Consider the following 26,242-nt stretch of genomic DNA (forward strand, 5'->3'; position numbering starts at 1 on the left):
TCTCGGTGCTTCAGAGGGCTCTTGCTCTTTCAGCAAGAAAAGGAACTGTGATTAGTTCCTGGTACGATGCCTACTGGCATATAATTACATAATGGATCTTAAACAGCAGGAGCCACGCTGCACAAAGACAAATGCAATGACTTATTTGAGGGTTTTCACCGCTGTCTGAATCTCCACGGGCATTTTTGTCCTTTGAAGCCTGCCACTAGGCTCAAATGTCTATTATACCACATATTAATGAGGTAAATAAGCAGTTTTATTATGTTTAATTTACCTACAATTTTTGGATGCTAGAATCCATCAGTTTTCTTTTTAACTGAAAAAATACCGAGAGGCAAGCTACATGCAGAATTAACAGAAGTTACTGTTAGTGTGTAGTAACTTCCTCTGTTCTAATATCACCTGCAAGATTTATGGGCATTTCAGATGGAAGTATTCAGAGCACTAGGGGCATCATTTATGGTTAAAAGAGAGCAGAAAGGTAGCAAATACTGGAAACAATAAATCTCGATATTAACATTTAGTGAAGGAGGTACTGTTCCAAGCAGACATTAGCTATATGACTCCAGAGAGCCCAGTGGCTCTTAACATCCAGCCCAAAATCAGGACTACATATCCTCATCTCAAGACGAGGCCACCTCAGGCCCACTTTCAATTACCGCATACTATGACTTGCCTAACGCAAAAGATCTTAGCTGCGTGATCTCTGGGTAGCTTTGTTAAAATTAATTCTTTTGAAAAAAAAAAAAAAAGAAATCTATTCAGGCAGTTCCTGAGTTTTCAAATTCTTCTTCCTAGTGTACTCTGAGCAGGTTCCTCCTTTGTCAGACTTGGCAGTCCGCCTTCAACCCCCCCTCCCCCCCAAGTCATGCTGTATTTGCTGCTGTTGTGCATTCAAATTTATTGAATTTCCTGCCGCACTTCAGCCTCTGAACAAAGCAGCTTTCAGCCTCACAAGTAAGCTTTATCATACTTCAGCCCTTAATGAATGAATCACTTTTCGTTGCAACTGGAGATACTGATTATAGTCGATATGAAAGCACAGAGCGGTTTTAAGGAACAACATTTGTAAGGGTCCAGGATGCTCCTTTATAAACTCGCATTCCCAAAACAGACAGAAGGGGAAAACTCAACTACAGCTCAACTACTGCTGTTTCCCTCATTGTTAGAAGAGAGAAAAACCAAAACAAAAGTGGGTCTGACATCAATCCAGCATAAATTAAATTTGGCAGGAAATTGGCAATTGTTAAGACATACTTGCTTGAAAACGTTACTGAAAATTGATGAATACGGCAGAAGTACATGCAAACTCAGTTAAAATGGTAGGAAGATGCATGTGTTTCCTAGCTAGTGCTACAAATAACTCTCTACATTTGCTTAAATGAAATAGAATTACTCTCCATACCTTCTCATGCCCCATGCTTTTCTTGCTGGCCTTTAAGCATAGCTATTTCACACCTGTGTTATATTGGTTCATTATTTTTTCCACAGCTGTATCAATGCATTTAATAAATAAATATTTCCTCAAAGCATCTCTCCCCTGTCATTCCTTAAGTTTCAGGGGAAAAAACTGTTTGAACAAACCTGGAGCAAGAGGGAATACTGTACAAAACGTAGCACATCACTACGTTGTGCAACTGATCTATAGAAAGGTTTATCTCCCGTGATTTAATGGAACAGTCAACACAGACATCAGTTGGCATAAACGACCAACATCTACGTGAAATGGGTAATTCTCAATGCGCGGCACTAAACTATTTTATTCTGCTAAGTAAATTCAACTTAACATGTTCCTACACGCTCCAACGTTCATTTGCAAAATGTTTACCACACCACAGTAAACATTTCGGTCTGCCTCGTGTTCCGAGAAGCCGGGTAACACCAACACGAGAGCGGCAGTAAGGGGCCGAGACGCCAGCGGTCAGCCTGCCAAGACTGACCTTCTCCTCTCCACCAGCCATTTTTGTACCCTTGGCCCCTCCCGCCCCCTCCTCGCCTCTCCCGACCCGCCGAGCTCTGCACCGGGGGTCGCTGACAAAGGCTGCAGCCGCTGCCCCCCCCCGCCTCCACCTCGTAGGCCGGTAGCAGCTGGGCAGGGCGGGGGTGCGGGGGCCACCGCCTGGGACGGGGCTGAGACCACGGAGCCCCCGCACAGCCCCGGCCTCGCCTCTCCGCGGTCCCGGGAGCCAACACGGCGCGGTGGCCGTGGCCGTGTCCCCCCTCCCCGAGAGGGACACCCCCCCTCCCCTCCGTTACCTTGCCCGCCGCCGCCCCGGGTCCCTCGTCTGGCTGAGCGCCCGGCGCTGCGCTGGCTCACCGAGGAACCCACCGGCTCAGCGTGTTGTTGGGAGCCGAGCGCGGGGTGCCGGTACCCGCAGCCGCCCGAAGCGGGCTAATACTTGCCCCCCACGGGCCGTCGGCACGGGGAGCAGCCCGGCAGCCTTCCCCCGAGGACGCCTGGACAGCGAAGGCGGACGCGGGCGGCGACAAGCAGAGCGGGCACAGCTCAACGCGGAGCTACCAAGGCGCTAAGGCTAGTGCAACGCAACAGCCATTTATTCAAATAAATAAAAATGAGCTTTTATGTACAAATATACAAAATCATTACGCGCATCTTACAAAGTAGTCGAGAGTCTTAAAAAAACCGGGGAAGGGGAGGCAGGACGCCCACAGCCGGCCCCTCTCCCTCCCGCCGCCGCTCCTTTGTCCCTCGCCCCAGCGCCGGCGCCTTCCCGGGGACCGGCTCCGGGCCGCGGGCCCCGCCGAGGCCGAACCCGAGCCCCCCCGTCGCCCACCGGGTCTCGGGGCAGAAGAGCCGCGGGGAGCGGACGGCGGCGGCGCCGCCTCCTCCCCGGGCCCCGCTCCGCCGGCGGGGGCTCAGAGGGTGCCCAGGTGCGGCAGCGTCTCCAGCCTGTCGGGGCGGTCGCGGTCGCGGCCGGCCGCGCTCTCCACGCCGCGCAGCCACTCGGTGCACTTCCGCACCAGCCCCTCGTCCACCGCGGCCCCCGCCGCCGTCTCCTCCTCCTCCTCGTACTCCTCGTCGTCGTAGCGGTGCCTGTCGTTGAGCAGCGAGATCTTCAGCAGGGCGCGCAAGTCGCCGCCGCCCGTCCGGCCGCCGCCCGCCCGGCCTCCGCGCCGCGCCGGGGCCGGCCCCGGGCCCGCTCTGCCGCCGGGGGAGAGGGCGGGCTGCCCCCGCTGCCGCTCCAGGCTGCGGCGCTGCAGCACCCGCACGGCCTCCGGCGGCAGGCTCAGCGAGAACCGCGGCGCCGTCTCCCCCGCCGCCCCGCCCAGGCTCTCGCAGGAGCGGCTGCCCGGCCCCGGCGCCCGCGGGCGGCCCCGCGGCTGCGGCGGGGCGGGCTGGGGCCGCGCCCCCCGCTCGGCCGGCGGCCTCCGCGGCGGCTGCCGCTGCAGGGAGGCGCAGGGCCAGGAGCTGGAGAGGGGGCCCGCCCGCTCCGGGGGCGCCGCCCGCGCCTTCCTGGCCGCCTTCTCCTCCGCCGGCCGAGGCGCAGCCTTCTTGGGGGCCGCCGCCGGCGCCGGCGCCTTCTTGGGCTGCGCCCGGGCGGCGCCGGGGGAAGCGGCGGGCGCCGGCAGGATGGGCGGCAGGGAGGCGGCGCGGCCGGGAGCCCCCTCCGGCTCCTCGCTGCGGGCCCAGGCGGCCGCGCTGCGCGGGGCCCCGGGCAGGGCGGCGCATCTCCCCGCGGGCGGACAGGGCCCCGCTGCGCGCCGGGGCTGCAGCCCCATGGCGAGAGCCGGCCGAGGAGCCCGCGGTGGCGGCGGCAGGGCGGGCTCCGCCTGCGCCGGTAGCCGCCGCTTTTCCCCCCCCTTCGATAACCCGCCCCCCTTCCCGCCCTTCGCCCGCCCCGGGAACAGCCTTCCGCGGCGCGGGGTGGGCGTGCGGGCGGGGACGGCGGGGTCCTCCCGGCGCTCCTCCCGGCGCTCCTCGGCCTTGCCGGGCAAGCCGCCCCGGTGGGGTCGGGCCCGTCGCCGGCCCGGCCCGGCCCGCAGAAGAGCCGAAGGGCGGGCACGGCGGGACTCCTGCCCCCGAGGGGCTCCTGCCCCCCCCCCCCCCCCCCCAGGGCAGGCAGGCTCTGAACTCCTCCCAAAGCCCTCAAGCGTCCAAGGGCGAAACGGCAGGCTTTTGGTGTCCCGTTAAACCAGCGCCCTCAAGCCCTCTTCAAAACACGCACGGTAGTTCGAGCTCCTCGACTACTGGACATACCGTGAGTAAGGGCAGGCAGACGCGACACGAGTGCCGTCAGCCACGCTGAGACCTAGAGCAGACTCGCACCTACGTGAAATTCCAAAATGCACCAGCCACTCCGAGGACAAGAGCAGCCTGGCTTAGTAACAAAGGGCCTAGGCCAGAGATCCGTCTTCCTAGCCTCAACTCCTTCTGAGCAATGTGCTTTGCCTCAATCACAACACTCCTGGTTGGTTGGTTTGGGTTTTTTTGAGGAGGAGGAAAGCAGTAATTTCCTAAAGTACCCTGAACACTAACAGAGGTTTAGAGAGGTTTCATGTGGTAGTCAAAAGTAAGCATGTATTTCCTATGAGTCCAAGATCACTACCACTCCAAAATTTTGTCTAAAAAGTCATGGCATATAACTTCTATAAATGTTCCTTCAAAGTACTATTTTAATTAGGGTACCAGAATTTTATCAAAAGATGGGTAGGATATAAGCAATCCACAGGGATAGAGATCTCCACATTTATGGTTTCACACCGTCATAAAAGGATATCGTACAATGAGGTTGCATCAACTGTGAACTTTTGGAATATTCATACACAGCAAACAAAGATAGGATGCAAAGGAGCAAAAGGTACCAACGAAAGAAGGCAGTGTGCGTGCTCTGTATGCAGACAAAGAAAGCGAATCCTTAAATGTTCAGGAAAGAAAAACAAGAAAGCACATGATGTAACAGACCTAAGTGTATATAAAAGCATACAAGTACATGGAACTTTTGGACCTCAGTTCTCGAACCTGTTCTGTTGATCTAATACTAAGTGTTAACTCATGAGTGTTAACTTTGTTATTTACCACAGCACATAAAAAAAAAATAAAAAAACCCCAGCGGAATAACTAATACCATTCTAATTAAAGATGACAGTGATGGTGATTGTGTACTGGAACTAGTGGCTGATGGGCAAAGCCAGTTCTGGAGCAAACAACTGCCCGGTCCTGAAGCACCGACTGGCAGGATGGGATCTCCCCGGTGCCAGTTACGGTCAGTGCCCCAACAGGAAACAGCCACTGGGGAAGGGGCAGTGACAGTCATTTCCAGGATGACATCCATCACTACCTGCACACATACTAGTTCATCCTCAATGCAAACTAAAAACTAAAAGAAACTAGAAATTCATTCAAGGGTCCACCAGCACACCAGGTCTGATGGGCAGAGCTGGAGAGGCTGTCACTACACCAAGCAGTACTAACAAGCCCAAGAGCCTGCTGCTGCAGGGTCAGGACTACCTGATCCCCTATCACCTGCAGGAAGGATGTCTAGCTGGCAATTTATTGTTACTAATCAGTTAACAGGGGTGGCTTGGTTGGCAGTTTAGCTGCAAAATCATGCAGTCATCCTTTATCCAGCTTCCCCCAAAGATGTTGCTCTTTTGTGCACATACACTGAGATTTAACAGGAATGTACTGCAATTCGTCTCTTCAGCCTGAACCCCAAATACTAAAAGACAGGGGTTTTTCCCCTTCCTGACACTGCAGCTCACATCTTTTCAAATCCATTCCCTCTTCTTCTATTTGTGGATCAGTGGGGAAAAAAAAAAAAATCCAAAACAACTGGGGTTTAGAACACAGCTAATCAAGCACATGCGTGCTAAAAGACGTGCTAAAAGAACCTCCTGTAACATAGTATCACCCATCAAACATTAAGGATTTAACTTCGCTCCTGAATAACTGAGTAACTCTCAGCTGCAAAAAACTAGAAGGGTAACATCTTGTTGGAGCTAGGCAAAGTATTAGACTTCAATTTGTTATCAGTTTAAGTCAGAATGACCAGTTTGTCTGAATACTAACACAAAGAAGCTTTAAAGTCACTTCTGCAAATATAATAACCAAATTTGGATATAGTCATATACATATCCCACTTTTTAATATATTTTCATATTTATTCAAGTGTAATGCTGAAATTTTCAGCCCTCTATAGCAGATTCCTAAATAAAAAGTAGTTTAGGCACCTTTAAAACTAATTTATTTCACAAATCTCATTTATACATTAGCCATAAGTTCTTTTAGTAAAAAGTAGTTAAGTAGGAAAGGAAAAAAAAATCATTTAAAATATAGCTTTTTAATAAAATCCAACAACCTTTAAAAGACCTTTCACAGATTCTCATTAAGCTTTTTCCATAAGGCACATGTATAGGCATTTCAAAGGAGCAGTTAATTATAACTTACCAAATCTTTACAACGTTTATAAAACTCTGTCTTTGGAAATGCATACAGTAAATAATACACAAACATAAATGGCACATAGCGCATTTTAGACAGAACTGTAAATGAAATCTTTATGCATACTACCCAGACCTTAGTGGCCTGCCTCCACTGGGGAATAAACTGTGCTACTGGATGCAATGTAGTTTTAAGACTACTTTGCACAAAGTATTTAAATGTACTTTTTTTTGTTAAAAAAAGCCTAAAGGTTCCAGGGTAAACACAAAGAGTTCACCCAATTTATTTTAAAAACTGTTTCTAGTAAAGATTATTTAATCCCCCAAATGCAAGAGGCAAGGAAAATACTAAATTGTTACTGGGTATTTCATGAGTGGAAAAGTATAGTTTTCCGAGCAAAATTCACAGAGGAATAAAAGTTGGCTTTTAAAGCATACAGTGGTTCCTGGTTTTAATTTACCCTAGACAGGACGAGAAGCATTTAATCACAGCGTCCCTTTAAAAAGAAAAGAAAAAAAAAAAGAGTCAATTAAGATATTTGTTATTTTCTTTACATACACACCAACCATTATGTATTTAAAAATACTACATAAAGACAAAAATCAATAGTTTATCAAACGGCATCTTAACAGCCATCGTTATGTTGAGTACATCTACAGTACCGGCTAAAGCAAAGGCTCAAGCCCATTCTGAAGCTCAGGTCTGCCCATATCGTCCAAGTCTTCCACACTGTTTACACTCAAGCACATGCTAAAATGCAGACATAGTGTTAAAAATTGTTCTGCAGCACACTTGGTGGCTTTAGCAAAGGTCAAAGCCTTATTTCGTAAAGGCTGGCCAGCAAGGGCAGGGCTGAGGAGCATGCCAAATCCAGACAATCAGCAAAGCACAGGTGCTTTTGAGTCCAAGCCACATCGGAGTTAGACCATCAAAAAAGCCCAGGCTGAAGGGTTTAAAGTGCATGTACTAACAGTGCAGGATGAAGGGTTCGCTCAGCCTTAACGTTTGAAAGATCTGAAGGGGTCTGTTTCTTTAACTGACAATAAATAAACTGTTTTCTGACTATTCTACTTACATCACTCACTTTAGTCTCCTTTATTTTTCATTTTCTCAAAAATGTAACAACTTATTAAAAGGAATGGAATTTGTATGCTGTTGTTAGTCAATTTGAAAAAATTAAGAAGAATACTATCATGACTCTTTAAGGTCATTGTATGTATGGGTTTTTTTGTTGTTTGGGGTTTTTTTGTTGTTATTGTTGCATAGGTTTGGGGTGGGGTTTTTTGCCATGCCAGCAGGAGAGCCACCATTAATTAAAAAAAACCAACCCCACAAACAAGTAAATTGTTGTTAAGAGTAAACCATTAAGAGAGTGAAATCAAGTAATGATAATATTGTTGAAATCAAGATAAATGCATACTTTAAACAAGTTACATAATACTGTTCTCTGGCACTTAACATGGTTTAGATCACTATTTCCCTAAGAAAGGCAGCCTGTACAAGAAATTTGTGATAGCATTCCACATAAATAATAATCCCTAAAGTAATCACTGTATTACTAAAAGCAGCCTGTGTAAAATTCAGTTCTTTGGCTCATACGATCTAATAAACAAATGAAAACAAAGAAATTAAGTGATGCATATAACCTAATGTTTTTCTGACCAGAACTTGGAAGTACTGTTGGTAGGGAAGAAAAGACCAGTGACTAGCAGGTCAACTTGTTTTCTGTGCATAGCAGAACATTTTAAAAATAAAAAAAGAGAGGAGGGGAAGAAAAAAAAAAAAAAAAAAGACCCCTACTGAGACTGCCACATGGCCACAGGAACTATAAGAATTCAGAATACTACTTTTGACTGGGTTAGCTTGAGATGTCAAAAATAGTAAGATGACAATTTGAAGCCTGAGTTCAGTTAAAGTGTTTAATCCATTGTAATTATCAACTACTATCTTTAAAAAATATATACATACATGGCTTAATCCTCCCTAGATCAAATCCGAAGCTTTAAAAAAAAAAAAAATCCATAGTACAGATCTTTCAGCAAAGTTACAGAAACACTACAGAAGATATCAGATGAAAGCGATAGACAATACTTTGTATTCATTCCCCCCCCACACTTTCACTACAGAAAACCTCATTAAGTAATATACAGACATGGAAGCGCTTCATCTTTTTAAAAAACACACTGCTGAAAGACCAATCTGCATTTTACGTGAAACATTACAGAAAAAAATAGATTTTTCCGTTTGTTTACAAACTATGCATTTGGCTAGCTTTCGTTCCCTTTCTGTACACACAAGAGTGCAAAGAAAGAGAGAAGCTTGCCAAAATGAAAATTAACATGAAGCACTGCCTTTGCCTCTCCTAAAAATGATGGAGGAATTCAGAAGTAGACTTAGCAGCTGAAACTATGCTTGTTTCTTTGCTTTTAAGTAAGACCTCAGATCTGTAAGTTATTTTTAATGTAAGTACTGGAAAAGTCACTATTGCATCAATGCATTTTTAAATCACTAGAGAATTTAAACAAAAATTCAATTTATTTTCAGAAATGAAAACCAGAATGAAATTTAACAAAGTGAATTACTATGCACTTTACTTGTATTTAAAGCTTATCTTAAGCATTACTGTGAGTTCAGCTATGTCATTTTCTAAAACTTAAAAGGGAGAAGGATATGTTTTTTCACATACTGAATTTAAGGACTTTTTCACCCCTCCCTAGCATAAAGATAACTGACTTTTGTTAAGATGGAAGTAATTATGCAGACTCACCTTGCAAAAGGAATATACGAGAGACTATACCTGAAAAATAGAGGAAAAGAGTATATTCAACAGAGTGTTCACATCTCTCCTAGAACCCAATTATTTCACTTCAGTCCAGCATTAATAAAAGCAACCTGTTGTAACAAAACTTTTAAGATTACCTGCTCAATTCAATGCTTACCTGAGAAAAGAAGACATGCTTGGACAAGAACTAAACATACTGCCAAGGATTTCCTGGTTTATTTTTTCATTTTTTCTTTTTCTTTTTTTTTTTTTTAAATATCATTCGTAACTTCTATTGCACATAAACTTAAAAAAGCAGATTTACTATCACCAGTTTCAAAAGGAACAGAGATTTCTGGGAAAACTGTATTCTTCCAAGATGATATAGACAACTTTTTCCAGTTTAAAGACAATATACATTACTATGCAAATACACATCTAATATTATTTATGTAACTCTAAATACAGATATATGCTGTAGTAGGAATAATATGCCACAATTATGACACTCAAACAGCTGATAATTCTATTATCCTCTGAAACTTGCTTCTCAGAAGCCTCCAGGCTATGTTTTGTTCTCATGCCCAGCCTGATCAAGCTCTAGGACACCTAACAAATGTGAAGCTGTCTGCTGTAACCATGTAGAACACAGGCTGAGTTAGCAATGTTCCCTCTATCTAGTACCAAGCATTTACCTGGACCCAGCACGATGCCCAACAGTCCCTATCCTGAACAAATGGTTATTTGTCCTCAGATCCAAGTTCAGTATAGACTGTGTGTATTCAGGGCAAGTTCAAACAAGAATTGTGGTCAACTTGGATCAGCTAGGAATTAGTACCTGGGACAAGGAGACTAAGTATGTTCAGCTGTATCTCCATGGAGAAAGCAGTAACTTCCAAAACTTCTGCCAGGCTGCAAGTAACTCATCTAACTGTGCTCCCACATTCCCAAACATAGCCCTTGAGCACATCTGGATGGTCATCATAGTACCTGCTGCACTAAATTTACCCTCTCACATCCATCCACTCTTTACCCAGTGCTGCTGAATATTCTTAGGGCAGGACACACCCTATGGAAGTGTTATTTAGTTTCTTTGACTTCAAAAATGAAAATTTAGTTAGAACTCAAAAGCAGGGCATATGAATATACAGTTACTTTCACAACAGAGAAGAGGCATGAGAATTTTTTTGCATATAGATTCCTTTCATAATGCCTCAAATAAGTTCACATATTGCAGAATATACTTAAAATTACCATTTTTGTAAGGCGATTGCATATAGATTTTGCTGAAGTTACACAACCTAGCTTACAGAAACAGATTGAGGCTAGCATTTGGGCACACTTATGTGAAGCATATATATATATATAGGTTTATAATCATGTGGGTGTAGGGTAAGGAGAAGAAGTTAAAATGAATTTTAAGAACCTTACCAGGTCATTGCCAAGAACTGCAATATGCAGAATAACAACGCCAAGCCTTTTTTGTTCCACTAAGTAAAAATAAAGCAAATATTGCAAGTTAGTTCACTTTGCACCAGTCTACACTGCAAACAATTGCAACAGCCTGCTCAGCCAAAAATTTAGTTAACTGACGATGCCTAAATTTCCTTGTCTTAACTTAATTTGCTACTCCTTTCCACTCTAACAACTTTCCATTCATTTTATCTGTCGCTCCATTAGCATCCTGCTAAGGAAACCTTCTCTAGCTTTGAAAACACTTAACAGCATCAATGCTAACACTTTCACTTTCGTTCATGATACTGTACTTCTGCAAATATAGAAGTTCACTTCAGCTACATATTTACTTCTATGGAACACAACTACAGCCAGTTTTTCAATTGAGATGCCTGAAGGTACTTGTTCTGTCTCTCTTCCTTTGTCTTAATCAGTTTAGTATTCTGTACCTGTGGTTTCTAAACATCACTACATATTCTCTGACATAAGTGCACATCACTAAGATGAAAGTATATTTTAACTTGCTTTTCTTAGTTCTTAGTCCAGAGGCCTGCAGACTGAACCTGATGCTCTAGATTTTGTATTCTCATCTACATCACACACAGGTGGAAGAATGCATTTGCTTTGTAGCCAGCAGGCTCATCACTCCGCCTAAGCTCAACTGCAGTTGAAAACACAAATACCACATACACAAGCTCATCTCTCCTCTACAATTGAACTGTATGTTAAAGCTGTAATACAATTAATAAACTAACCAAGCTAGATTGCTCTTTAGAGGAACAAAGTATTCTCACTTACCCAGAATACAGCACACAGAGTCAATACTAGGAAAAGCTGGGGAGAAAGGGGAGACAAAAATAGAAAAGAATGAATACTCAAATACACAACAGAGCAAATACAGCAACTCTTTTCATGTTTTCAATGTGTAATCAGCATTTTCAGAATTGACTTAGGAAACAAGCAGGGCCAAAGGCTGTCACATAGTGACTATATGCTGAACTCCAGGTAAAGTGGTGTTTTCCAAAGCACAGCGTGATGTGCCCCATGGCCAGAAGGGCTGAGACAATCCTTAGAAGAAAGAGGAGGCAGGAACTGACTTCAGGAACCATGACGAGTATAACCAGGTCTGTGTAGTCTTACGTGTCACGTCTATTAAGAGATGGGCTTAGCTGATAAAGCTTGCTTGAAAGCAACCAAGTAGTCTGGGAACTGCTGTTCTATTATTTCAGTACATAGTATAATTTTGGATCTAGTATTCATAACATCAACATCTGACAAGAAAGGTACATGCATCACCATGAAAATCCAATTATTAAAAACACCCATTCACAATTACGGTATTTGGCAAACACAGGCTCTGCTTCTTCTGCCAGTGTTTTTTCATCTTCCGACAGTAATGAAGAGCCCACTAGGGAGCAGCTGCTTCATACACAGTGAAAAAGCTCACATGAAGATTTATTCAAGCTACTTAGACACCTTTGATGGAACATTACAATGATAAGGTTTCCTATGCCAAATTAATCACACCATTTGTGCAAGCATCACTTTGAACTTTTCCACTAAATCTCACCTGGCTCCCTCCATTTGTCATTACACATCGTAGAAAACGGAATTAAACTAAAATAATTTTCACTGAAAAAAAATTTGTTGGTGTTTTATTGAAAGAAATAAAAATAACAGACTCTCTTGAAATTCTCCAAACCTATTTGTGACTCCTGGGTTGCCTACACTTCTAGCTTTGTGTTAGGATGGGGAAGAAAACAGTCAAATACATAAAAAGTTTTCTAAACTTCAGAAGTTTACCAGTTCTTCTCTGTATTACTGAAATTTTCCATCCTAACAGTCTTAGCTCTCATTCAGTGTTCCTATTTCCTATTAGATGATACCTTTCATTCTGTTTTTTCCTAACCTTGTTGGTAGCTTCTCTGCACAGGTAGGTAGGTAGGTAGGTCTGTGATGTTTTTTCTACTCTCTATTCTCCTTCCTTTTCCGACATGTCTTGTTTCCACAGCCATGAAAGGAAGTTGTGGGGGTTTTTTTGTCACCATGTCTGAGCACAGTGGATGACAGGATAACAGAGCAAATAATTTTTGTGCCAGCTGTTTTAGTGTCTGGCTTAGGCCCTCAGCTTGACCAAAAAAAGCCCACAGCTGTAAAGTGTTGGAGAATTCATGCTCAGCAAACAGAGACTCTAGAGAATTGGAGATAATCTCAGACATTTTTACTGAAGACCTATGAAACATAACTTCCCTAGGACTTGTAACCTGGTATGATTTGAAAGAGATGGCAAAAAGTCACCTCTAACAAAGCTCAGAGTCTAAGTAAGGATCAAGTCACTTCTCCAAAAGATGTGGGCAAACGTGAGATTCTCAAATGAGATTACAACTTTTTTTTTTCATCTGGGTGTGCAAGAGAAAGAATAGACAACCCATATGACAGCCATCCAGAAAGAATTCATGACGGGTTTCTTATCCACATCAGCTGTAATCAACTAGAAAAGAAAGCTATATGATGGGGAGAATAGGACAGCCAACTACATTTCAAAAATAAAAGTTGAAACAAATCAGGAGAAACAAGAGAGAAAATAATTACAAAACAAAGCAGCAGCAAGGGCAGAAACTTGTTTTTAACTACCTAATACAGAGTTTTGGGATAGGAATTCTGAGATAGGGGACAGGGCTGTTTTTTCTATACTTCTGGAAGAAGAAATGATGGTCATGGAAGTAAAGGAGCCAAGGACCTCACAATGGAGGTATGTGAAGCTGAACATGTGGCTTCCCAGACTGGGGAGAGAAACTAATTTTCTCCATTGCTTTGAAAGTGATGAACCACTAAGCTATACAAACAGAACTGCAGCCAACAAACAACTGTCAGGCTAGACTTGGTGACCACTGACTTTTTACAGCAGCTGAAGTGTCTCTTTTTAGCCTGGTTCTTGAAGAAACTGTTTTAGAAAACAAATTAGAAATAATCAACCTAATATTAGCATTTAGTAAGAAATATTTAATAGAGAACATTTTACTCCAAGTGATTAATTAAAAAAAAAATCATAAGCAGCAAAAACACAAGCTCATAGAAAGGAGTTAGATAATCTTTATGATACACAGAGCTAACCAGCTTGACTATTATTACTCAGTACAAAGAAGAGTTGGACTAAGAAATAACCTCCCTTAGTAAAGCCTCAGATTTAGCTTTGAGGCTAAAGGAAAACTTTTTAGCAAAAGGAAGTAAAGACAGTATATTTACCAACATCACAACTGTAGCTATTAATCTTTTTGGCTCAAACATTGCTTTCAGTTGCTTCAGTGGCCCCATCAGGAAACATGTACTAATAAGAGAGAAAAAACAAAACAAATGCTAAATCACTTTCAAGTAAATCTTTGCAAAAGACAACAGGTAATTAGTTTTCCAACAGTTAGATGAGTACAAAGGCTTTAAAAAAGGCATTTCAGTGTTTAGCAGAGACCCACCAGAATGAAAGGTGAATGCTCCATGAATTTAGACCCAGAAACAGCTTACGTATTGTGTCACCCTTGGTCATGAAATTCTTTCCAAAACATTACCACTTATAGCAGAGGGTTGTCAAGTTGAAGTCTAGTGAATTTCATGTTGAGGCTGTTCTTAGAACTGACTTGCGAAAAGAATTCAAAGAATACAAAGACCAAAATTCTGTACAAAATTTCTGTTTAACAATAAACTTCTTACCCAGGCAGCATGCAAGTTGCTACAATCAGTATTACAGGGAAGCTCTAACTCTGCCCAAACTCAGAAAGCAAAAAAAGAAGGAAAAACTTCAGTAGTTTGTATTAAATCCTCCTGCTTTCTTCTAGTCTGTAGTCTTGAAGGGAGAATGAAAACCATCAGCAATGCTGTGCTGTACCTGTTCTTGCAAAGAAATGAGATGTGAACCAAGAATTCACAACTGCAGGAGTAATTATCTGGCTTCAAATATTCTGAGACAAGTCTCTTCCTTCCCTGTCATTGAAGCCATTCTGCTTTGTAGAAAATATTTAGTGAGAGAGTGAGAATGCCTGTAACCTTGTGGTGGTCTGAATGCTTTACTACAGAGTAGGAAACCTAGTTTAACTCCTTTTCTAGTTAATATTTATTTATATGAAATGAAATAATCAATAGCAGGGAAGAGTTTGGTAGAGCTCCCCCTTGAAACCAGTCATAAGCCTGGTGAAGCATGCATCTTCTAAGACAGAAGAAATATGGGAATCCATGTCCCAAGCAGTAAACTAAACCCACGATCTCCCACACCCAGATGTTCCCCTACCAGCAACTTTGTGTACATAGCTCCTTCTTTTCACTTGGTTTTTCTTCTTCGAGTTGTGTAGACAGACCTCAAAAGTCCATATTAAATGGAAAAAAACGTTTTCTCAATTCAAAAGACAAAAATGTTTTAAATTCACTGCAATCCAAACTAACTTTTTCTTAGTATTTTTTAATCTTGGCTGCTGGGCCATAAAATTAAATTAAGAAAAAAAAGAGACCTGAAGAACTAGAATAAAAAATTAGTTAGCTAGTGGAAGGACAGGGATGATGAAAATATGGTGGTAAAAATGAGGGAGGTTCAGGCCACATAAAACAGGCAGAAAAAACATAGAAAGCAAAATGCATTGATGCTAGCCTGATTAGCATTGAAGGACAGACAATTCAAGAGCTTCTCCAGAGATGTGAGGGAATCCATAGGGAGCAGAAAGGCTGGAAAAAATCTAGAGGTCCTCCACTGACACAGGATAGTTCTTATATACAACACATTCTGTAGAAGATACACCCATCACCCCAGAGAAAAATCAAGTAAGTATCATTGTTTTCATGTTTGTGGCTAGAAAATCATAGTAAAAAACCAGGCTAGACAGGACTATTTAGTAAGAGTGGTAACTGCAGGTGTTTTCAATACAGACTTGCAAACAAGCCTGAAAAAGTTTAAATCTCCTTGTCAAGTTGGGACTTTATTGTCATTTCCTACTGGTCTTAGAACACAGTTGCCTGTTGTTTCTGTCTAAAAGGACTACTGAAGGGGAAGGGGGCCTCTTCTCATTTTAGTTGGAGTCCAGACTAAAGTTTTTCAGAATTCTCCTAAAAGAAATACCAGTCTGTAAAAGCTTTCCTCTTAGTTCACTGACAATTAGACTTGATTAGTACCAAGTTTCTAAAATGCTAATTTAATTTGAAGCAGTGAAAACACACCCAAAATACTAGGTAAAAGAACCAAACAAACAAAAAACCAAAAAACCAACAACAAAGAATAAGGAATAAGGGAGAGAAAGGGAAATACTCAGTTTTGCCTACCTCCAGTACTAACTTCTTGTCTTGTTTTAGTACAAGATGGAATAGTTATACAAATGAGACTCAATTCCAGTGTAAACACTTTTGTCCCCTAACAAATTTGTTGAGGAAAAGCAGCACACCATCACATTTCTCAAATGTTAATGTCACATTGCCTGAGTTTTAACAGATTAATAATGCCTTGACTCAAGAGTTAAGTGACTTGACTAAAGTCAGAGTCCATGGAAGTCAAGACCAGACTCCATGGGTATTGAGTCTCATGACCACACTTCAACTATGCTAAGATAGTAAGAGGAGGAGGACAAACACAAACTGAAAATACTTTATGGACATGAAGCTGTTTCTTACATGTCTTTCAAACAGTGAAAAAAGAGCTTTAGATCCTAGGAGGTCCCCTCTGCAAATCTTTTAAGACTATGGGGAATACTGTGAAGAACCAAGCACAGAGTTTAAAGATACACTGTGAACGATTTTTAGATTCTGCCTGGCCTTACAGTCAAAATGAGGATTTCCTGAACCTCTCCTTTTTCAGACAGTTTTCCTAGAAACAGGATGATCTCTCTGTTAAAAGCAAGAAGCTCCTTCCAGTAACAACACATCCACACAGTGGGCAGACTACCAGTTTGCCCCTAAAGCTGAGGTACCTCTGTACCAGGCAGAAGGACCTAGCTGTAAAAAGTACAAAACATTCAGCCAGTAATTTGTTATTCATACTTCAGACAGCAGTTGTGATGTGTCTACAAAACAATCATGTCAGGCATCACGAAGGCGGAATAACAAGTCAATAACAGATATTCACTAATTATTAATCTTAAAACTGTAAGACAAACAAGATTTTATGTTATTAACATTTCAACAAGAAAACAATGTTGTTTATACACAACATAAATAGACAGCATTTTAGAGTAAAAGCAAATGGAAATGTAGATGAAAAGGAGGGTACTTTTTAAATAACAGTAATTAAGAAATCATACCTGGCTAATGCAGCAATATTCCCCAGGGTGTAAAACAGTGCAAAAAGTTTGATCCCCTTTGGGAGCCATAGCAATGCTGTTCCCTATAAAAGAGGTTATTTGTATGTTTTTAATTAACTAATTCAATTTCTTTAGATTTTATAATCTATAAATCTATTTTCAGTCTATGAAGAGTATCAGAGTATACAGTTCTCAGATTTGTAGTAGTCAATGTTCAGCATACTTCTGTTGCCACCTACTGGCAAAATAATGTACTGATTGACTATATTTTGCAATATTTTTACAACTAGGCAATGTTTATTTATATTGTTTATTTGTACTGTTTATATTCTGACACTTTCAGTTTTGTTACAATACCCCACTACACACTGTACACCTCTGCACGCAAAGGAAAAAGTGCCATAAAGTCACACTAATATCTACCATCTCCTTTTTCCTCCAATGAACCATCTGGTCTTGCAGTCTAGATACACACTGAGACTGAATAGAAATATTTTAGAACTCTTACTTCCAGACATCTCTTATTTCCACTAAACACAAGAAAATCCAAAGCCTTCTGCTGATCACAGTTCCTATGATGATCAGGAAGAAATAGAGCCTAAACTAGAAGCAAAATATGGTTTTTTAGTTTGGTTTTTTAACTTTTTTTTTTTCTTCTTTTTTTTTTAAGCTGTGATGTGGACACTATGTCCTGCAAAAAAAAAAAACAAACAAAGCAACTATACTCCATCCAATTGCAATTTCAGTGGGGATCTGTGCTGTCAGTTTGCAGAGACCATAGCACAAGCAACCATGGAAAGCTGCAAGAGAAGAGTGTAAAGGAAAGCCTATGGACACTTCGCAAAGACTGGATTAAAGAAAAAACACCACCTGGAATTTTGGCTAGCCAAGAACACAATAACTCTATCAAAAGGTCCATAACCTGAAGCAGAAGGTGGTGGAGTTGCCAGCTCTCAGCATCACGTGGCAAAGCTTAGCTAGGGAGCTGCCTCCAAACTCTCCAACATACAAGGTCCACAAAAATACTAGCAGACTTTTGACTCTCATCTATCAAGCTCAAGATAACTCAAGGAAACTTTAGGAACCTAAGATCCTAAAGCCTTTTATCTGTTGTTTCATAGTTTCACATCATGTGATATAGAAGAGGCACAAAGATTAAACACCAAAAAAATACAAGCAAAATGAGTGATTTTAACCTGTCCAGAAATAGGTGTTAAAGCACAAACACAGTATGTACTAAAATCTGTGATTATGCTGGTTAAATATTACTTGCAAAAATAAGGGGGGGGGGGGGGGGAAGTCAACCAAATAATGCTTCAGCAACCCTAAAAAAGGGATATTCCAACCCAATTCTGAGCTCCCTCCGTAGAACTTGCCCCTTCTCCAACACAAGCATCTGGCCAGAGTTTGTGTCACTGTACTTGGCATAAATATCAGTATGAAGAATACTACTCTCCAGTTCCTTTACTGAACTGATTACCACTTAAATAAGACCTCTCATAGGTAAGACTAGCAATTGTTCTGGTTTACCTCTGGGTCTCTTAACAAACTGCAAGTTTTGATAAAGAATCAGAAACTTCCATGTGCAGGAGAATCCAGCAAGTAGCCATCTCTAAGTGAGTGCCTCAAACAATCAACAGCTTGTTCCTCATTACGTTAATGACAGGAATTAATGGCAAACCCAGAAACTAATGCACACAGGACAAGTTTCTCCATCCTACTACCAGAATACATTATGAGTCAAGACAATCTGCCTGATAGTCTCCACAAAAACTGCAAATGTCATCTACACGTTAGCCAAAGGCTGCTGACTAGCTTGCATCAGAAGTCATGCTCTGTGAAGAACCAACATCCTACTTCATCATGGAAAAACAAACAAAAAACCCCAGACAGACAGACAAAACCAGCAGTCTGGATACTTCCCCACTGTTATTTCACCTGCTTCTGGGACTTTGCATACAGATGAAGAACTGCTTTGTACTGCAAGTTGCCTGTGTCAGAGATTTTGATAGACCAAATCCATTAATAGATCTCAACTTTTAACTGCAGGCTTGAGCCTCCTGCCAACACCTCAAGTTCAAGAATGAACAAACAATTTGCTGGCTGTAAGATCAATAGGAGTGCAGCAGGTTTTTAAAGTGTCAACATGCTACCACAGTCATCACCTATTGATTTGTGAGTGTGACAGGTTACACTTGTGGTTTCTTCAGCCTTTAAAAACCTTTCAAGCTTCCCCCTCCTTTCCCCCTCTTATTGGAGAGAATAAAAATAAGATGGGTACACAGTGAACAACAGCAAAATTTCTTTCCTAGTACACCAATCACAAATCTAAATAAAAAAATATAGCATATTTTGTCAGTGTTCAAACCTTTTAGAAAGAAATTTTATTACGCTACAATAAAAATGCTCTCTGCTGTGAATGGAAGAAAGATGGTCAAAAATCATAATTTATGGAACAGCCCCTACTCGCTAATTATATATTTAATGTCCAGTTAGATTTATGGATACCAAATTTAGGATACAGGTTAAAGCAAACACAGAATTACATATAAAGTATGAATATGAACAAGGTTTGGCTTATTTTGCTGTGCATTTGTGCATGCGGGCTATATTCAGCATTGTTGCCTGTTTCAAAAAAAACAAAAAAAAAAAAAAAAAAGGCAGAGCTAGGTAAATAAGCCAAAAACCAACAAACTTTACTTACAAGAATAGAACACACAACGCCAGCAACAAAACATATGGCAAACCATCTGACACGAGTACCAAAGCTGAGTGTTGATGCATCGAGGACCTTAATAGGAGGAGAGGGGAAAAAAAAAAAGAAAGATATTACAAACCCAGTTTTGAACAATCTAAAGGACATTTTTTTCTTTACTATTGCAGTCTTTAATTTCAGACAAAATAATTTTTTAGCCAGGAACAATTATTTCACCTTGCTTAACAGCTGCTTGCATATTAATTACTTCAGTTTAAGAAATTATATTAGCAATCTGGTAACATATTTCCAGAACAAACAAACAAGACAAAACTTCTGAAGGTATATCCTGGCACTCGAGCAATCCTGCTCCACTTTCAAACAGACTTTCTTTTCACCATACAATTACAATTCAAAATTCTCACAATTGTACCAAAGCAGAAGACTGAATGGACCTTCTAGCAATTTGCAGATCAACATACCTATTTGTGCAGCACTGCACGTTCCTATAGACGTTACTACCTTTTCCTGTTACTAGACAGAATCCATTGTACATATTAGTACAAGTATCCACTGCAGGCATTACGATTCCACTTCGGTTACAATTCCTTACAGGGTGAAGGTGCAGGCAGATTACCAGAGCTTGTCTCATCCGACAGCTAACTTGCTGAAAGGCATCATTTTACTTCCTGCGTCTCCTGTGTGACTCCAGAACCTGCAAGACCCCCTCAATGAGCTGAGCTAGCTGACACAGCTCACCAAGCAGGAACAGAACTAGTGTTCCTCCTGCTCTGATGACTTAGTCCTATGTTGGACTAATGAGCTGAACCAGCTCAGCAAGATGTCAGCAAAGCGGCAGGGCTGATCTAAGGAAAGAGGTCCGGCCCCATAGCTGGCAGAAGAACAGCCCCTTTCAGCAGAAGTGACTTGTTAGATACGCTCACCTCACCTTCTCCACCCATGCTGTAAGAACAATGTATTTCAGCTTACTCCAGGCCACTAAAATTAAAGATAGTTCTATTCTAAACCGGTCTGCCAAGTGAAGTGTTGCTTCAGCTTATGTCAGATGACTATAAAAAGCTAACTTTCCTATTTATTTAGATGACACAAGCAAACTTGCGCTCTTGTTATCTAGTCTACAGATATTTTCAATCAAGTACTATTAACCAAATACACAAGTTAGGGCTTCCTCAACCAATGAGTTTGATGTTTCTCCTACTCTCTTGAGAAATTTCTCTTTCAGGTAGTGGCAAGTGAACGAATGAAATTTGGTTACTGCTTAGAATGATTTCACATCTGTACAAATGAAGAATCCATATCTAGTTTCATAAAAAAAGGGCCACATACAAGAACGCATTTATGCACTGTGATGAATCAGCATCTGAATATCTGTTAACAAGGAATAGCTTGGACTACTTTCTACTTATAAAAAAATTACCTTATTTAATCAAATTAAATACTTTGAATATTTACTTAAGAAGGGGCATCAGAATACTAAAAATTATCTTTTACACTTGCATACTGTCTGAGCAGACACAAAGTTGGGATACAGTATTGTTCTGAGTTTTCTTTCCCCTTCTCTCTGTTCAGCAGTTAAGACAGAACTTCCCAAAGGTTAGAAGACAGCTTACCTTGTTAGGTCCAACTCCTTATCCTTATGTTCGCATTGAAGAAATAGACAAAAACAGTAACTGAAAGATGGTTTAGTATTTGAAAGCGTATTTGATAATCATATTCCTGAATGTGTATACATGTAAGAAGCGCAGGAAGAACTGGTAGGACATAACTGAAGATGCCCATTTGAATCATGCTTTTAGTTACACCTATTCACGCAACTAATCGTATGTACACACACACACAAAAAAAAAAAAAAAGAGAGAAAAAAAAAGGAGAGAGTAAAAATCCTTTCCACCCCTGCTCAGAAATGAAGTGCAGATGGGCCAATGCTATCAGTACACCCAAGACACATTTCAGATTGCCTAGAAAACATGGAAAGGATGAAGGTAAATCATTTCTTCAGGTGTATCAGGCACATTGCTGCCACTTAACTTCTACCTCTAGTCTTAATATCTGGCGGTGTTCCTGAAACAATAGGAAATTTCATTTTTCACAGAAATTTGAAAATAGCTTTATCTTCATTTAAATCCCTGACAGTTATTAGGTGGAAAAAATACCAACACCATAAATAAGTGAACCAGACAGAGGCTTGGAACAAAAAATGCCACAAGATTTAAAATATGATTTTAAAACTAGTTTAATACATCTTATGGATTTAATTTTTAAAAACTTAGATTGACAATACGTGCACATGAACTGCAGGAAGATAAGCTGTAGCATGAGGGCTGCCAGAGCACCACAACATAGCATTCTCTGTAATAATAAAACTAAATAAATTAATTGGCATTAAAATGAAGGCTGATCCTCCAACCATTCTTGATGCCATCACCGTCTGTATTATCAAGCTGAACCTAGTTAATGCAACGTTTGAAATCCTGAAACTGGGGATATATCTAGTAATGCATTTTCTTAGTCCCTGATACCTAATACTTTTTAAGTTTCATGGAAGCAATGGAACTGGTTACCTTTCCAAGATGTCTGTTTCACCCCTGTAGTGAAGCACCTTGCTGCAAAAGTTGAGTAACAGGTACACAGTTCAACTACTTAAACCACAGCTTGTGCTAAAATGCCAGGCTACAATCTGTAAAAGTTGAGGACCTCACACAGTGCCTGCGTATTCTGCTGTATGTGCTGCAGGTACAGTAATTTCTAAAAGAGGGGCTGTGAGACACCCTGAAGTAACAGCTTAGTTTCTTACACCTACATTCAGAGGCTATAAACCAGAACCCTAAGAAAAAGTCATTAAATCTAAGCTGCCTAAGCAACAAAAGCAGGAAACAAAGTAAGGGTGATTAGGACTTTTTTTTATTGTCTGACATCAGCCATACAGCTAATCCTAGATTTCAGATCAAAAGAGCTGTTGGCATTACACTCTATGACATTTGCATTAGCAGAAGCTTTTACTTAGAAGACTGAAAAAATTGCCATGCAAATTCCACATCTGGGGAAAGATTCATATGGAGAACTGTGCAGTGGTGGCGGCAAGGGAGTTCCTGTAAAACATACCCTTCTTGCTATACTGCCTACCAGCTTGTTTCTAAGCAATAGAAAGAAAACAGAAACAGAAACCAACAAATACCTATAGAAAACTAAGGGTTTCTAAGCTTTAATGCCAAACTCCTGGGCAAAAAAGAAAGATTTTTATTCACAGGATATTCCAAGAAAATATTACATCAAAGAAATGACGAAAACATCCAGAAATCAAGAGGAAACCCTAAGTGGAAACTGGAATCCGGAAGGCAGACTTCCTGAAACATAAGGAACAGTCTTGCAATGGTCTAATACACAAGTTGCAAGCAACAGATAACGCTGTCTGCTGAATAGCTTGCTATGGACACCCAATAAGTCATATGAATGATAATCTGCAAGGCTGCCTTTGATCAAAAATATTTCTTGTGGTTTTGAACATCTACCTAGGCTCCCCTCATACATTAATTATCTTATAATAGTTTTCCATGTGGGCAAACAAACAAACAAAAAAAATAGAAGCAGTTTCTTTTACAGGTTTTAAGAAAGATTCTAGAAGTTAACCATTGCATCTTTTCTTGATAGTAAATTTAAGAACATGCAAGTAATGGAGAAAACTCAATTTTAAAGAAATGTTGAATATATTTACAGAATTGAGCTCCTAAGCAATATATCAAAAACCATATGTCAATTGACAACTATCATGAAACGACAGCCAGATAATAAGCCGATGTGTCAGACTGATTTTATGTTAGTTTTGATGTTGATAAAACTAAACAGCATAATGCTGCCCTGACAACATCGTTACACTGGTATACTTACAATTTATTATTGATTTTTTCGGTAACAAATTCCTTTAATGCTTTTTTTTTTAATACATATTTAGAATAGTTGAACTAATTACAGCAAGTAGTGACGGTCATCTGAAGAGTTTAGAAAGTACAGAAAGACTTCATTGAATCATCACACAATTGTCTTACTATATACTTTTCTTCTACTTTACTTAATAGGAATTACTGCTGACTTCATGGTAATGTTTCTGCAAAAATCAAGGAGCAGAATACAGAGACATCTACGAACACGAACTGTACGATGGCTATTACACAACTATCAGCTATTTCAAAGAGAGGGCAATTGTTTTTAACCCAGCACATGACTCAGTTCCAGAAAGGTCATTTAAAACAGTTGAAGATTTTACACACAAAATGCACAACCTTATATTTTCTTTCACAACCTTACCTCTTAAAAAATGTTCTTCTCTGCATGGGTGCACATACTTTTTTGCTCTATTGCACACACTTTAAAAATAGTCAACACCATCCAGCTGCAAAGCTATAGCTTTAGTGAATCTCACATATGACTTTCCTCACTAAAAAGAGGCTTGATTTCCAGTGTTCTAGAAGTACATTGCTACTTTGAGAGAAGCCTACAGCAGAGACATTGCCTGACCTAAACACTTGAGTTTTTCTTCATTGGGTATTTATTTACTTTAAAGAAGATCTTTCTGGTTCATCTTCTCAGCATGAAGCTCCTTTGCACTATGCCAAAGACATATTTATATGTTTTCTTCTATCACGTACAGGATAGGCTTTAAATATGGGCAGACTTTTCCTGTTTAAAGTCTTCTCCGGCTATAACAACATCTTTACACGCAACAGTCAATCATATATAGCTTAGTTACTGACATTTAACAAATAACACATTTGTAGCTCAGTTCTCTCCTTCTTAGGATATACACCTCAAACATAAAAGTATGAAATACTTAAGCATTTATCTATTGATTGCTGCCTTAAAACAATCATCACAGCATCAAGTAAAGGACAACTCTGTGTCACTGTCACGTGTCTTGTGAAACGTGCCTGGGGATGGCAGATTAATTAATTCTCTTGGAACTGAACTAAGATTAACAGAAATGTAAGTATTTCTTTGATAATCTTGAGATAAGATCAGAAGGCGAAGCATCCCTCCCAAATGCTGGCAGCCAGTTCTGGTGTGAAAGGGCTACACTGCTCCAGAATCAGTCCGGTGTGGATACAATTTAGCTGCTTTACTGTGGCAGAGGCCAAGTTTATAAACCTTGAAGACCAGCAGCAGCTCCATGGAAAGACAAGTAAAGCATATCAGCAGTAAGCTGCTGGAACTAACATTATGCCACAGACACCAACTATACTGAGGCTGTGCTGGTTCCCCAAGGTTTATTAGTTGCAGCTCAGATCTGGGCTGCTCTATGTTCCAGCCTCCCCCACCACGCTCCAGCACCCTGTAGCACAGAGTATCAAGATATTCCATGATGTGGGGCACTTTGACCTGCAGTCACACCAATCAAAAGGGAGCTGATGGTATAAATGGTTCTTTAGAAGTACGCTCAGCTTTGCTGCAACCTAGAAGTTAAGTCTCATTAATGTATGGCATTCAAATGCAGTAGCAAAACCCAAAACTGACGATGAGGAAGATAGCGAGGAGGAAACAGAAAAATTAAATTGCACTTGAGGAGTATGGGGCAAAAAAGGAACTTCAGCACAATATACACAAAACGATCTCTGTCTAGAGAAAGCCCTTCTTTGCTTTTGCAAATGCAAGGGCATAAGGAAACGGAGAAGCAATTTAGATGTTGTTTAACTGATCACCAAGTACCAGGGCCACGCAGGAGGAAGAGTCCGCGCAGGACCAGGAGACCCTGCTAACCCGAAGCGAGACGCGGAAAACAAAACCAAAGGACCCCAAACCACCAACACACCGAAGAGCTGCTCCGCGCACCGACAATTCGCCAAAACTCTCACTCCCGGGCAGGGCCTGCTGCCCACAAACCTCCTCCTCCAGCGCAGGCAGGAGCAAACTCTCCTCTCTCCTCCGCCTCCCCGTCCCTCCCGCCTACCGGCCCGGGCGGGGGGACACGGCGGGGAGCGGGGGGAACACGGCGGCGCCCGAGGCCGCGGACACCGGTGCGGGCCTGTGGCGAGGAGCCTTCGGCCCCCAGCGCCCCGGGCAGCGGCCAGCAAGCCGCCGGTGCGGGGAGGGGAAAGGAAGAACGGGTCCCGGCCGGGCGGTACCTGCGCCGTCAGTCCCTGCTCCTCGTCGTCCTGCCCGGTCAGCACCCGCCGCAGCTTCTCCATGCCCTCGCTGGGGCTGGGCCGGGCCGGACCGCACCGCGCCGCACCGGACGGGAAGGGACGGTCCCACCGGAAGCGACGCGCACGGCGGGGCGGTGCCGCGCCTGCGCACTGGGCCGGTGCGGCCGTGCGGGCCTCTGCGGCGGGGGAGCAGGGCTCGCTCGGTGGGCTCTAGCTCCAGCGGCCGCTGCGGGAATCGGCTTATCTCGATAAGGACGGAGGCGATTTGCGCGAGCTCAGCAGCGGTGAATTGGCCGTTAAATAAAGCCTTTTGCGGAGGTACGGGCTGGCAGCGCCGCGATGGCGCGCGGCCCTGCCGGAGCCGCCGTTCGGGCGCGATGGCGCCGCAGAGGGAAGGGGCCTGGGGCAGCGGCAGGCTTGCCGGCGCCGGGAGAGGCCTGCCTTACCCCCCGAGCACGAGTGTGTGGGAGCAGCGGGGCCCGCGCCTGCTTTTGCTGGGGCCGT

At 42.2% G+C, this 26,242-nt stretch overlaps 2 protein-coding genes across 3 annotated transcripts; both read right to left on the reverse strand.

Moving 5' to 3' along the window:
- Window positions 1-2,535: 2,535 nt before the first annotated feature.
- On the reverse strand, window positions 2,536-3,796 carry PRR18 (proline rich 18). Its single transcript, XM_052785789.1, has one exon. The coding sequence runs from the start codon at window positions 3,739-3,741 to the stop codon at window positions 2,878-2,880; it is 864 nt and encodes a 287-aa protein (XP_052641749.1). The 5' UTR covers window positions 3,742-3,796; the 3' UTR covers window positions 2,536-2,877.
- Window positions 3,797-6,189: 2,393 nt separating this feature from the next.
- Window positions 6,190-25,839, reverse strand: SFT2D1 (SFT2 domain containing 1). 2 transcript variants are annotated; one of them, XM_052784878.1, is made up of 8 exons: window positions 25,718-25,839; window positions 21,215-21,237; window positions 19,593-19,679; window positions 13,866-13,947; window positions 11,418-11,453; window positions 10,596-10,654; window positions 9,171-9,200; window positions 6,190-6,899 (listed from the first exon to the last, which is right to left on the reverse strand). In XM_052784878.1, the coding sequence occupies exons 1-8, from the start codon at window positions 25,778-25,780 to the stop codon at window positions 6,860-6,862; spliced, it is 420 nt and encodes a 139-aa protein (XP_052640838.1). In that variant the 5' UTR covers window positions 25,781-25,839; the 3' UTR covers window positions 6,190-6,859. The 2 variants fall into 2 exon arrangements, with proteins under 2 accessions (XP_052640838.1, XP_052640837.1); XM_052784877.1 differs by lacking the exon at window positions 21,215-21,237 and adding an exon at window positions 16,889-16,971 and having other exon boundaries at window positions 6,283-6,899.
- Window positions 25,840-26,242: the final 403 nt, after the last annotated feature.

Source organism: Harpia harpyja, chromosome 4 (genome assembly GCF_026419915.1).
Source record: "Harpia harpyja isolate bHarHar1 chromosome 4, bHarHar1 primary haplotype, whole genome shotgun sequence".
Lineage (NCBI taxonomy): Eukaryota > Metazoa > Chordata > Aves > Accipitriformes > Accipitridae > Harpia > Harpia harpyja.